At 47.1% G+C, this 15,188-nt stretch overlaps 1 protein-coding gene across 1 annotated transcript; it reads right to left on the bottom strand.

Moving 5' to 3' along the window:
* Window positions 1-463: 463 nt before the first annotated feature.
* Window positions 464-10,594, bottom strand: LOC308162664 (polyprenol dehydrogenase; the record flags this gene model as incomplete). Its single annotated transcript, XM_080536808.1, has 7 exons — window positions 464-649; window positions 1,857-2,064; window positions 2,203-2,410; window positions 2,746-2,847; window positions 8,464-8,532; window positions 9,607-9,714; window positions 10,495-10,594. The coding sequence occupies 7 exons, from the start codon at window positions 10,592-10,594 to the stop codon at window positions 464-466; spliced, it is 981 nt and encodes a 326-aa protein (XP_080392934.1).
* Between the last annotated feature and the right edge of the window lie 4,594 nt (window positions 10,595-15,188).

Below are 15,188 nucleotides of genomic sequence, written 5' to 3'. Positions count from 1 at the left end.
GGTTCTGGAAGATCAATTCAGTGTGCGAACCAAAACCGTAACTAACTCTATGGTACGAAACACTCATAACGCAGCTATGAACGTTCGTGGCTCTGCTAGGTCAGTGTGTGTGTGCGCTGACCGTGCCGCAGCGGGAAAGCTCCTTCCTTCCCATCGAGCCCTTCATCATGTTCAACACTCCAAAACAGTCACCAGTATCCAATCACAGTCCAGCGGTTGGAGGAGATTGTCAACACAAAGATAACGTCCGGATATGAGATGGTGGGGGGGTGGGGGCAAAAGGAAGAGAAGGAGGAGTGTCGCAGAAGGGGGAGGGGATGGGGGGGGAGGGGATGGGGGGGGGGTGGGGAGGCAAAAAGGAGGGAGGGAGGGAGGAGAGGATACTGGGTTCAGGGCAGTCCAGGGTTACGTCTTCTGTCCTAGTCCTGTTCTAGGTTCAGTGGTAGTCCTGGTTCAGACAGTGTTAGTCCCGTTTCAGGCCCACTAGCCCACAGGTGGCGTCCCACAGGCGGAGCTGTAGCAGGGCGTCGTAGGTCTGGGGGGATGTCATCTCCCTGCGCCCGTTGGACCAGTAGCCCGTTGGACCTTCCCCCTCCAGAGAGGGGGACAGGGCAGTGTACAGTACCGTCGACGCACCCTCCACAGGAGTCTGAGGAGACACAGAGACACACACACACACATGTATTTTACTATATAAGTACAATAGTCCAGCCTGGTGGGTGTGTGTGTGTGTGTGTGTCTAGGTTTGTTTGTGTATGTTGGGTATGTGTATCATAGTCAGAGTGTGTGCATGTGGGATTGTTTGTGTGTGTGTGTGTTTGTGTGTGTGTGAAGGCTCTCTGTGCCAGCTGAGACCAGCAGGTCTGCTCTGAAAGAGGGGGAGGGTATATCATCGTGAACAACGACAGTAGAATGGAGACATCAGTCTCCTGTCTCTGCTAGCGGGTCCCACTAAATATAAAAAAACCAACTGTGTAGAAACCGCCTTCAGGGCATCTGCTCTCCCTGTGCACCTCAGATGGTTTGTTTTTGTCTGTTTACACAATAATGTAGATATATGGGTGGGCCTGGAGCAGCCTGGGGGTGTTTGTGTGTGTGTGTGTGTGTGTGTGTGTGTGTGTGTGTGTGTGTGTGTGTGTGTGGTTGCGTGTGTGTATAAGACTTGAGGAAACAGACTGTCAGCCTGTCATTCACACACCCACCCAGCTGCTACCCGTCATGAGCATCATGAATATGGAAAGCTTGAATAATGCATCATTCTCCTCTTGTACAAAGGCCCTGTGCTGTGGTCTGTTGGTCACATGAGCAAGTGACTCTGCTCTGAGCATGGTTCGTGAGGTTCGAGGTGAAAGGTTTGTGTGTGATATGGTATATTGTGTGTTTTTGTGTGTGTGTGTGTGTGTGTGTGCGCGTGTGTGTGCGTGTGTGTGTGCGCACGTGTGCATGTTAATGGTTTGCCACTGCCAGCCTGTGATTAATGGTGCGTTTGTAGTTGCAGGGCATTCACATCCCAAAGGTCGTGTTCTGATGCAACTGCCCGACATGATTACACTCACATACACATCCATATAAACACAAACACAAACACACACACACACACTTGGCGGTCTCCTTCCATCTCCTCCTACGGACATTAACGCTGCCCCCGGGCCAAAGCTTTAAGATATGCAAAAAATATTCAAAAATAACCCCAAACTGCTCAAAACAGCGGCCGTGTTATTTTTGGAATATTTATCATGTTAAATCTTGAGTCTTGAATGCTACATGCTGGTAGTAGTGTAGAAGAAGTGTGTGTGTGTGTGTGTGTGTGTGTGTGTGTGTGTGTGTGTGTGTGTGTGTGTGGAGAAGAAGTGTACCCTGAAGAGCAGACGTGCTATAACCAGCTGGGCCAGGCGGAGCAGAGGACTGAGGTGCCGGTAAAGCGCCGTGTTCACCATCCCAGGGTCCACCGCACACGAACTCACTGGGAACCCTCCACTCGTCAGCTCCTGTTGCAGGTGGGAGGAAAATAACAGCAGCGCCAGCTTACTCTGACAGTAGGCAGCATGGGCCGAGTAACGCTGTCTGAGGAGAGAGGAGAGAAAGACACGTCTTATATAAAAGCGGCTAACTTCTCTACGCACGGTTAATTCAGACGTGTGCTGGAGTGGAGGGGTGTGTGTGTGTGTGTGTGTGTGTGTGTGTGTGTTTAGGATGTCCTACCTGTTCTGCAGGTCGTCCAGTCTGATCTCTCCGGCGTGGTGAGCGGAGGAAGAGACTGTGACCACGCGTGACCAGGAACCACGTTTCCCAGAATGCTTCAGGGTGTCCAGAAGGAGCATGGTCAACAAGAAATGACCTAGATAGTTGACCCCAAAGTGTTGCTCAAACCCGTCCTCCGTATGGCCCTCAGAAACCAACATGACCGCGGCTGCACGCACACACACGCACACACACGCACACACACACACACACATGGATATTTCGTTAGGAAAGGAAGGAATGAAATGATCTTAAACCCACCACAATTCATTCACACAGCTCATCTCAAAGGAAGACCTACTTACTGCAACAGCATCTAGTTCCATCTATTTCTCAAAGAAAAGACTTACTGCAACACATTGCCACATGATGCATAATGCATCGGAGGATACAGAGAACTCTCCTGGATGGTGACACATGGCTTTGTATTTCCTAAAACACATCAGAGAGCGACAACAACAACAACAACAACAACAACAACAATATGGCTGATTGGTCACTCACCATTGTTGACCAGGATGTGGAGCGGAAGGCCCCGCCCCTTGAAGGTCTGGACGAATCTGCGGACAGACTGCAAAGAGGCGAGGTCCAGCCTCTCAAACTCCACTGACAAAAAAAACAAACACACACACACACACACACAAAGGCTTGTTTATTTTTTTATCGAAAGTCAGCAGTGAAAAATCCTCAAAAACTCTCGTCCTATCTCACCGAGTCAGGTAATCAAATCCAATACAGCTATAGATAGATAGCGTGAGCAGTTGTGACAGTGATAAAGTGGAATATTCAAATGGGAATAGATATCAGTCTGTCACAGCAATGGCTGTCTTGTAGCTCTATCTGAGACTGACACACAACCGCCCCCCAAGAAACGCCCCGGGTCCCTCAGATGACTCTGCGCTCTCTCCGGGGGGGGGGCTGCTGGGAGGATGCTGTCAACAGCATCTAGTTCCATCTATTTTCTATCTGCTGTGAGCCCAGCGTTGTGTGGCTAATTAGGACAGTGATGTTATATCTCGTTAAGCGGGTGGTGCTGTGGCTAATGGGGACAGAGCTGTGTAATACTGCCGGGGGGGGGAAAAGAGGAGAGAGGGAGAAGGGAACGCGCGATAGGAGGAGGAAAAAAGAAGTGGAGGAGGGTAAGGGTGAGGGACACGAGGGAGAGGAGGCACAGTAGGAGAGGGAGAGGAGTAGGAGGGGGAGAGGGGGAGAAGGATGTAGTAAAAGGTCAAGAGGAGGGGATTAGAGGAGGGCTATCATCTCATGACCCGGTACGTTCTGACAGGCTGAAGTCAAACACAGCTGCTGGTAACATCAACCCACTGGTCTCTGCGCCGCGCGCTACAGTGAGCCACACCACCACACTGCGTCTGCCTGGTGGAGCACTCCCATGTCCTCTACTGCCGAGTAGAGTACGCCACATAGACATAGTCCCTTATCTGCGTTTGTCATGGACGCGGACGATCTGAACGGCAGCTACACACGCGCACACGTGGTCGTGCACGCACGCGCACACAGGCACACAGATACACACACAGACACGTGCACGCACGCACGCACGTACGCATGCACACGCACGCACACGCACGCACGCACACACACACACACACACACACACACACACGCACGCACGCACACACACGCTATTATAAAAGGATTATTTCTGCTAGCTATTTCAGTGCTAGAACATGAAAGCACCCTGAGATCATGTATTAATCTCCTACATAGGGCTCTGTGGGTCCTTACGCTGAAATACTACTGCTGCTACACTTCACTAAGACACATAATGAACCATAATACCTCCCGCTCTCCTCAGTGAGGGCTTACAGGCCGTTATATATGGGCTAATATACGATAGAGCATAAAGCAGCAGCATTGGTATGACCAAGAGCACGGCTGAGCTCTGACCGGGGGGCTGGTAGACTGTGTGTGTGTGTCTGTGCGTCTCTGTGTGTGTCTGTGTCTGTGTGTGTCTGTGTGTGTGTGTGTGTGTGTGTCTGTGCGTGTGTGTGTGTGTGTGTGTGTGTGTGCGCATGGGTAGAAGTTAGTTTCATGTCTCATTAGTGTGACAGTCTGAGTAATGCAGCGTGTGTCACGCTGAGCTTCAAAGCTCAACCCCCCCCACCCCCCCCCCCCGTCCTGTTCTGACAAGGGGGATTCTGTCAGTGGAGTGGGGTCAGAGACAGGGACAGGAAGGACAGACAGGACAGGGGACAGGGAAGGGACTGAGATAAGAGTGCTGTCTGCCTTTGATAGGGAGCCCTGATAAGCCCGTCTCATCTCCCCGCCACGCCACTCCTCCCCTCTCGGGAGTGTGTCTCCCTCACTAGAGCACCGTCGCTCCCGTCCTCCATCTGTCCCAAGGGCGCTCTCTCTCTCTCTCACACACACTTCCTGGTAGGACGCCCGCTGGGAGGGAGTGCCATGCAAACGGGCGCGTGCAGATGGTGCAGCGGATCGTCGCATTGCCAGTTTTCGACAATCGAGACGCCGAGGTTCCACACGCTACATTTTTAATTGGCTCTGACCGCCAACGACCGCTGGAGAGCGCGCTGCTTCCCCCCCCCCTCCCAACGGTCACGGTCTGCTCGATCACGGTATTGCATTGACGGAGCTGTTAACGGCATTGGTTTTTAATGACAACAACGATGTTGCGATGATTTACGATGATTTACGCCAGGCACGGTAAAGTAAACAACTTTACGAGAAAGAACTATACCTGCTCCACCTGCAATGGCAGCAAGGCTCCGGGCGCAGTGCCAGGGTGAGAAGTATGTTTTCCACCAACAAGCTTTTCATTCTGCTCAGGACTCAGGCCTCATACTGACCCCCCCCCACCCACCCTTTGATCCACACATCCAATACATCGACCGACAAGGCTTAAACGTAACCAAGACTAAAAAAAACATCTTCAATGGAGATTTTTACGTCGAAAGTGTGATTTAGTCCAGGACTAGGCTTAAGCCTTATCTGTGAAAGCGGCCCATTGACTCTGAACACCGTTACTGTTTATCCATGATATTATCAATCCACCAACTACTGCTTATAAAACACACACTTATCGGTGAATGGGGCACAGCATTTATAGTGCATTTGAAAAACAGCAGCGGTACACTGACAGTGTATCTGATAAGCAGTAGGGGTGCGTTTACCCTGCCCGGTCATGACTCATACCCACGCTGCCAACAGAGAGCTTCAACAGAGAGAATGTCTTCATCGACGCTGTCGTGACCAAAACACGAGTCAACGCAGGATCTACACTAACAGCGTCATATGTGGAATAATGTAGAGTTAGTACTGTACACACATACATGCACTCACTCACACACACACTTTCTCTCTCTCTCACACACACACACACACACACATACAAATCCACGCACACACTGGTCATTCACAGATGACCTTAGATCCGATCATTTCACACTAACCACTACGTTATTCTCCCGTCAAAAGTCACCAGAATTGCCTGTTTAACATGTGATATGCAACACAGCCTCCCCTTCACCCCCTCGCAGCCCCTTTAGGCAGCACCCCCCTCACTGTAGCCCCCTCACATGTTCTCCTGTCCTTGATACTGTATATTAGCTTCAAAACATGGTGTTACAATAACTGCCCGGTTTGGCTCTGAGATCATCCACCTTTCGCGATGTAGCGATTACAATTCACAATTTATCACATCACGTGTGAGCTCATTAGTGATCCAAATAATTGACAAAAACAGTTTCTGTTGTCAACAATGGGATGGTGGTTATTGATTGTGCGCTCTGTGGCAAACGCAAAACAAACACGGATGTTTGTGAGTGCAGGACGCATATCCCATCCTTCACAGCTGTTGTCGACGGGGCTTAGACATACCCCGCTGAAATGTCAACCTGTACCTATCAAACCCCTACCTGCTGTACATGGAATATTGTGTTGAAACAAAACACCCCTGGCTGAAAGTGGAGAGACAAAGAGTGTGAGAGAGAGAGAGAGAGAGAGAGAGAGAGAGAGAGAGAGAGAGAGAGAATTCTACTCTGGCATGTGTGTGTCAAGGGGGTGTACTGTACGTTTTCCCGCCAACACTCACCTTTCCAACAGACGTTAACCCCCTACACACACTGACAACATCTGGTTTCACATCCAGAATCTATAGGCCTACAGTTTCATGCATAGTACTTTCATGTATGATGACTATTGAGTGACTACATTTGGAATTTTGGAGACTCCAGTCAATACCTGTGGCAGTAATGCTGTGTATGTGTGTGTGTGTGTGTGTGTGTGTGTGTTTTCAGGCCAAAAGCCCTGAGGCCCCTATGACTAACACCACCTCCAGTCTAGTCATTTCCTGTAATCCCACTGATGTGATCCAGTCCAGAGGCTCTTGGAGCCACATTACCTCGCATGCAGCGGTCACCACAGCAACACACTGGCAGACACACACACACACACACACACACACACACACACACACACACACACACACAATGTAGGACTGACCTACCCAGGTTGGTTATTGATGTCTGGCATGTTCAGGTGGATAATCTGATCTGTCAGTCTGATTGATATTCACTAGGTATCTCTGCCTCAGCCACACACTTACACTCTCTCCTCCTCTCAGAGGAAGCCTTCCTAGAATCTCTCTCGCTCTCTCTCTCTTTGTCTGTCTCTCTCTCTCTCTCTGTCTGTCTCTGTCTCTGTCTCTGTCTCTCTCTCACACACACACACACACACACACACACACACACACACACAGACACACTCTAACTGTGCACAACCTCATAACAGCTTTCATTACACACATCTTGCAAAAACACACACACACACACACACACACACACACACACACACACACACCAGAAGAGAAGCCACGAGAATGTTTGAAGAGAAGCTTGTGGCTCACATACTAATGAGCTACTATCACATTCATCAACATCAACAGACACAGACACACACAAAGACAGAGACACATACACGTGTCACATTCTTATTCAGGGCACCGCCATATTCCTGTGTACAAACCCCCTCGCCTGTCTGTCTGCCTGAGTATGTAGTACAGTGTACAGTGTACTCTACAACCTAGCCTGAGGGACCTAGCCTGTTATAGCTTAAAAACTCTGATTCCTCTAACCAGTTTGTCATGCATTTCTTTATTCCAACACCACATAATTTTTTGTTTTTGATCTCCCCCCAAAATACAAGTAAATACTATTAAAAAATAAAATAATAATAATAATAGTAATAATAACAATAATAACAATACTATTTACTAGTATTTGTGATTGATCATGATTAATCTGATTAATCACTGAATATTATTGTGATTAACAGCACAGTTTTGGGGCATTTCGAGACAGTAAAGATTGACAGGAAGGATGGGTGAAAGAAAGGAGGGATGACATGGCCGGAATCGATCCAGGGACCCTGCGATTAGGTGGCATGCGCCTTACTGAGATATGCCACCCAGGTGCCCCATTCTTCTACCTGCTACTCCTAATGCATTAGGCTGATTTATACGCCTACATTAGGCTCCTTTATAATAGTAACAATAATAACAGTACTGACAGTGTTTACAGAGAGGGATGGCCTGGGATGAAAGGGGTGGCCTATGAAAGGGGTGGCCTGGGGTGGTCCAGTGGTCTAGCACTGTGGCCTACAGTTCACACACATGCCCATTGTCGGCATGGGTTCGAATCTGGCCCATGTCCTGCTGACATACCCTCTCCTCCTTACTTTCCTGTCTTTCTCCACTGTCTCTAGCCAATAAAAATGGAAAATTTAAGAGTGGGTCTGCCCCACATAGATAGATATATATAAAAAAAGAAATGATATACATAAATGTATGTAGGCAACTGTAAGAAAAACTGTAAGTGGCTAGTAATTGCAGTAATGATTTGGGGTTGCGAGAGATGGAGAATTGCCTATTTATTTAGCTGATGCAAATACTAAAAAACATAACAAAAGTTCAGGTTCGCAAAAAGAAAAACGTTGCAGCATTTGGATACATGCAGCAGGTTGAATTTGGCATGTCACTGTAGGCTTGTTGAGTAAATTATACTGTTCATATTTGTACAACTTAACATGGTTTCAATGTTGACGAAAATATTATCTTACTTGAAGATATATCACACATAGAACTCTAACTGTCACATGTAAACTTCTTCCACTACCATACCTTTAGCCAGTTGAGCAAGCTGTGTGTGTGTATGTGTGTGTGTGTGTGTGTGTGTGTGTGTGTACCTTTGGCCTCTCTGTTCGCCTTACATATCCTCCTCACAGCTGACAGACCCTCCTGTTCATTCTTTCCACCTAAGAGAGAACACAGAGAATATTCATGGAGTCTGAGCTCAAAGCTGCTGAGGGAGAGAGGGAGAGAGAGAGAGAGAAAGAGAAAGAGACATATTGGCATATCTACTGAGTAAACAAAATGCAAAACTACTGTAAGATTGGGAGATGCAGAGACAGTAAACACCCAGAGACATAGCAGAGACAATACACACTAATCTTAGATTATCACACACAGGCCTTTTCAAGGGCAAAGCAACGTTTAACTTGTTGTAGTGACGCAGGGCTGAAAACCAAAAACTATTGTGACGGAGAGAGCCCTCGGGGGCTCTGAATCTTGTGCGCACGCACACGCGCACACACACACGCGCACACACGCACGCACACACACACACACACACACACACACACACTCTCTCTCTCAAACACAGAGAAAGAGGTGTCTGAAAAGTGATAGGAGACGACCCCCACAGAACAATTTACCCCCCTGTCAACCTCCATCGACACACTCTCCCCCATCTAAAATACACCACAGTTACCACATTACCCCCCCCATATATCAAATACACCTGCTGTCAGACTCCCCCCGCCCCCCCCCCCCCCCCACCCCGAAAAGAGTCTTAAACCGCTACCTGTGACCTCTGCAAATCTGTTACCCAGATAGAAGTGAGAGTGAGGAGTGCTACACACACACACACACACACACACACACACACACACACATGACTATGACACATTTTCATTAAGATGTTACATGAGTACGGTGAGTGCGCAGATGGCTTATGAGGCCAATCGTTGCAAGGGCAAGGTGTGTCTTACTGGACAGTATGTGACACGCACACACACAAACAGGCATACAGGCACACGCACACGCTCCAGGGCAAAGCTTTTTTTTCAGCCACTTAAAAATCTGCCCCAAGGAAATAATTTGTACATATTATATAGGCCTACTTTGGAATGTGGGTGAATAATAATAAAAATAAAAATAAATGAATCAATAAATTATATTAATTAAAACAGCTTACATTAAAGGTGGCCCCCAGTACCGTATATTGGTGTGCTGTGACAGATGGGGGTGTTAAAAGGGTGATACCATACCTATGATGACATGCGCCCCCAGGCTGGCCATGTGTCTCGCAATCTCATAGCCGATCCCCCGGCCTCCTCCCGTCACTATAGCAACCCTGCCATGTTGTTTGGGCAGCACTGGGAGAGGCAGAGAGAGAGTCATCAGGAATAAAAAACATGTCATTTATTAAATATAGTTAGTAGCTGGATTCCATATCGGCCCCTGGCACCTACTCCAGGGATTGAATTGGATTAGAGCACATAGTATTATCAGAGGATTATCAGAAATCCTTTCAGATCTTCAGGAGTGCCTTGGGGGTAGTAGAGGGCTCTTCGGAATTCAGAACATAATGTGCTTTATGGCCTGGGAGGTTTTCCTGACCCGGTAAAAATCAGTGTGAATTTCTTACATTACTACTACAATGACTCAACCTGGTAGGCGCATCCCTGACACTTTTTCTTTTAACACAGCCGACTGGAAAAAATAAACAGATTTTTTTTTTTTCAATCTAACTGTTGCTCAAGGTTCGGGAAACCGATACGACCATTTAAAACCGTAACAATAATAATAATGATAATAACTAACTAATGACAACGACACTGGAGATGCGCTAAAGTAAGGGGCATGCTTGGCTGCAAAAAGAGCGCGCAGTGTCAATCCCCCTGAACGCGCGCTGTTTATAGCGTTGTAAGAGTGTCAACTTGTGTTATTATCGTGTCCCACGGTGGCATTTGCTCCAACAGACATTGGGGGATAGGCTAGGGACGTGTCTATGTCATGCACATTGTAGTTTTAGCTGGCGATCTTAGGCCCACGTTAGAATAGATCATATCAGAGAAGTCAGTGGATCGCTCGTTATCCTGTTTCACATGCACAGTACACACAGTGGTACTCTGAAACGCGAAGGTTGAACCAACCTGGTAATATGAAGGGTCTGCTGAGCAGCTGACACAACAGGACCCTTAAACCGACCAGGTAGATCCTGATTACGGGGAGAATACACGCCAGAAACGACATCGCCTGGAAGTAGTGCCGCGAGTGTGAATCCCTGCGCAGTCCGTATGGAGGTGTCCCCGTTCCAACACTGTGAAACACACACTCGTTATTGCCTCCTCGCCTCCTTATCTCGTTCCCTCCTCAGGGAGGGCGCTTGCTTGATATGGCACCGATGACACATGGCAGTGTGAACCTGGTTTTGATACCAGATCAGAGAATCTAAAAGACTCGTTAGAAATTAATTCAGTAATCTAATGTGCTCTTATATGGAGAGTAGTATGGGTTTGTTTGATGAGAACTGCCTAAATTGGGGAGATTTCATAATCAAATTGAATGAATGAATGAATGAATGAATGAATGAATGAATGAATGAATGAATGAATGAATGAATGGTCTTTATTGTCATTAATACAGTACAGGTACCATACAACGAAATTTAGGAGGGGGGCTCCCCTGGTGCTTGGAAAAAGACTAAAAACAAGAGGGCCAAGGGTAAAATAAAAAAGGGAAAAGAGCTGCTTTACATAAATAAAGGCTATGTACACTATCTACTATCTGAAATTACTCTTCAATTAAACGCTGTCACAACAACCAGTTGAACAGTGTCAGATGGCCCTCTCGGGGGAGGCTGGTGGAGTTGGAGGACGGGCTCCGTAAGGTGTGGCATGGAATGAGGAATGGTATCAAACATATTTCTACCTCCACCAGCATCCTCTGGTCTGGTGGCACTGATATCATCATATAATTAATATTATGTCAATGATCTGACATTGTTCAAAATCAAATGAATGTTAAGACAGCCTTTAATTGGATGGTAATCATTCCTATAACACCAGTGACCTCATCAAGAGCGTGGAACTCTAGGTGTAATGTTTTCATTACACTAGCAGATGTCGGGTCGCAGGCTCCAGCCCGTTTGGGTTACCCTTGCTGCAGGATTATACAGTCATGCCAGGTGGGCCTACTGTCACTGTGAGTGTATACCTGGTGCATAACAGGCTCTATCTGTGGTAACTTAACTTGTGATGATAAATGAATGCCGTCCCGGATTCAGGTTAACCGTTTAATGAAGAACTTAACAATAACAATAAATGTCCAACTCACATCACGCGCGTCACTGTCTTTTCTCGCCAGTCTCTTCTGGTACCCAAAATACTATATTATAGGTAACTAATGCCCAACACTTATGATGGTACCCTACTGGCGTGGGGTGGTACTTCAGGTAAGTATTAACAGGATATCACACTATCTGTGAGTTGTGTTTCCATCTGAGGAACTGCAACAGCAGCAACCAGAAGTCTGATAAATAGAAAATTTATGTTTTTTCATTAGGTGCCATATCGGTCCATTCAGCTGACTGAGACCCTCGAGTCATTACTCACGCATTGGTCCAGATGAATCACAGAGGGCTGATGTAGAGGAAGTGGTAGACCTATGCTACAGGATGCTATCATAGCAGAACGCTGCGCGCTTCGACGTCACCCTGCCTGTGTGGTGTCCTTCCCAGCCCAACACGTTCTGAACGACGCAGCTTCAGTGTGAAAAGGTTTCCCACCTCTGAACGCGCAGCATTCACACCTCAGATCACTGACACGCATGACTGCCTCTCAACCAAAGTTGAGACTGTACTTAAAACATTCACTCAGCCAAACTTCATACGTGTATATACTTCATATATACTGTATTACATATTATATTCATGCCTATTTGGCCCGGTAGCCTTGAGAGTACATTTAGTTGAAATGTTTACACTGAGACTCCCAGATGTTGCCTACTGTCTGTCACTTCAGTTTGTGAGCGTTAGTGAGTGTTACACTCAACCGTCATGTCTCACTCTCTCTAAACACTGCCCCCGTCTCTCCTCCAGCTGTTTTCCCTGTCATCTCCAATGTTTTCCACCAACATAAAGATCTCTCAGCAAACTGGATAAGGCAAACATATGCTGAGTTCATTTGATCCAAGTAGAGCTAAACTACTAGAGCCTTTCGGGGAAAAAACCCCGCTTTAAACCCATTATAAACAGCCCAAAACATTGTATCTAATCTATCTAACCCCAAAACCAGGTCATTCTATGGAGCTTCTGCGATCTTCTGAGGTCGTACTGAGAGATTACAGTTGTGTGTGTGTGTGTGTGTGTGTGTGTGTGTGTGTGTGTGTGTGTGTGCATGTGTGTGCGTGTGCGTGTGTGCGTGTGTGTGTCTATTCACAGGCCGAGAGGTTGAGGGTTGTACGGGTGGTGAGGCGTGACTCCTATTGTTTGGTGGAAATCGCATTTCACGCCTGGCTGTGGGATTATTTATCATGATTGGACAGTGAAAAGACAATGTTTCTCTCTCTCTCTCTCTCTCTCTCTCTCTCACACACACACACACACACACAAACACCACACACACACACACACACAGCCATAGTAAAAGCCTTTCTTTAGTAGCTTTACAGAATGTATTGAGTTATCTGAGAATTAGCACAGTGGGCGTGGGACATGACAAGACATGAGGGTGTCTGCTGCTCTTTGTAGTCAGAGAATGAACCACTCAGATATGCCAGCCTCTCTCTGTGAAGCCTGCTCTGCTTTCCTCACCCACCTGAGTAGAGCAGAGTACAGGTGTATCCATTGTTAATAAGAGGTGACTGTAGCACATTGTATTGTAAATGTTTCATATGTTTAAATCCTCTCACAAGGCATCCACTTAAGAAGCAGCGTGCCATGGATTTAAGTCCAGAGTGAGTCTCCTTCAGTGGGCCCTCTCTAATGAGGTGCCTGTGTTTGTGTGTGTGCGCACGTTTGTGCGTGTGTGTGTGTGCGCATGTGTGTGTGTGATTGTGTGTCTGTGTGTGTGTGTGTGTGTGTGTGTGTGTGTGTGTGTGTGTGTGTGCGCGTGTGTGCGTGTGTGTGTGTGTGTGCGTGCTTGTGCCTGTGTGTGCACAACTCATGCTTTTCTTTCTCATTACTGTTCTCACTGAGCTGAATGCTTTTCCATTAGCAGATGTAAAACATTGAGCAGAGGGAGGGGCACCCCCCACATGCTAATTAGCTCTATCATTAACCACACCCCAGGACACAGTAAACAACAATGACGCAATATCTTACATATTTCACGATGCGTCCGCTAAAAGGGGAAAGTACTGAATTCGGAACAATTCTGACAGAAAGTATGAAACATTTCAAACACTGATTTATTCTCTTATCTTTTGGCACATTACAGGTATCCCCTTGTATCTTCATCTGATACAGAAATGTCAGACATAATAGAACGGGATTTCACAGTCAGTGACATCCTTTGAGGCCGAGAGAGTTGATTCTTTATGGCATGGAGGCCCTCTGTATGCCCTGGTTCATATGCCCTGGCCCTAACCCAGCAAAGATAACATGCGCCCTCCACCCCACAGAAGAAAATGAACAGAGCCTTGTGATTCCCTATCCCTCTATGTGAAGTGACTCTTGGGATACAGGGATACTCTGGGGAGTTTCCAGCTAGTTTACCTCATTACATCAGTTTATTCCTTAGAAGTGCATGAAAGCAGTAAATGAGTGCACACTTTAGAGGGAAGGGGGGGGGGGGGGGGTAATGAGGAACGGGAGGTGCAGCTGATGTGAGTGTCACACAGCCGTAGCTCAGCCACAGCAGACACACGTCACCTCAGTTCCAGTCCATCAGACTAGACTGATAGAAACAGCCCCAAGCCGCCCTATCAGATGGACTTTACATAACGGCTGAGTCACACATGATCTATTTTTACTGCTTAGAGGTGTGTGTGTGTGTGTGTGTGTGTGTGTGTGTGTGTGTGTGTGTGTGTGTGTGTGTGTGTGTCTGTGATGGTGATGATGATGATGATGATGATAATGATGGATCTGGTGGCTGGTGTTCAAGTGTTACAGCAGTGGATACACACACACACACACAAACACACATACACACACACGCACATACATAAATCCAGGCCACAGAGAGTTACAGCATGAGGTACTGGTCTTGATGGAATAATAATCTGATAGCTGACAGAACTGAATGTAGCACTTCTCACTCTCCTCTATCTGGGTAACAGATATGCAGAGGTCACAGGTGGGGGCTCATGACTGTAGATATGTGTGTGTGTGTGTGTGTGTGTGTGGGGGGGGGGGGTTGGGGTCTGACAGCAGGTGTATTTGATGTTTAACAGAGATGTATCTTAGATAGGAGAGTGTGTGGGGGAGGTTGACAGGGGAGTAAATTGGTCTGTAGATGGGGGACGTCTCCTATCACTTTTCAGACACCTTCTCTCTCCTTCTCTATGTGTGTGTGTGTGTGTGTGTGTGTGTGTGTGTGTGTGTGTGTGTGTACACCAACCTCACATACCAGAACATGCTTTGCATTATCTATTGTTTTTACAGGCTTTGTTTCAATGTACATGGAAATTGCAGTTACAGCCTTATGTTTATGACACCAAATACACTTTGAGATTGAGATGGTGGAAAACAATATGAAACATTTAACAAATTCAGCATATCAAATTCGGGCATTGGCAATAGTCATCTGGAATTGTCCAATAGGACCCATGACATGTTTGTTTGGTAATAATACGTGCCCAGTCTGCCCACATACGAAAACTAGGCCCACTGCCTGAGCTATACATG

This window comes from Nansenia antarctica (assembly GCF_963989245.1).
Source record: "Nansenia antarctica genome assembly, chromosome: 7".
NCBI lineage: Eukaryota > Metazoa > Chordata > Actinopteri > Argentiniformes > Microstomatidae > Nansenia > Nansenia antarctica.
This window is presented reverse-complemented; position numbering and strand designations above follow the sequence as displayed.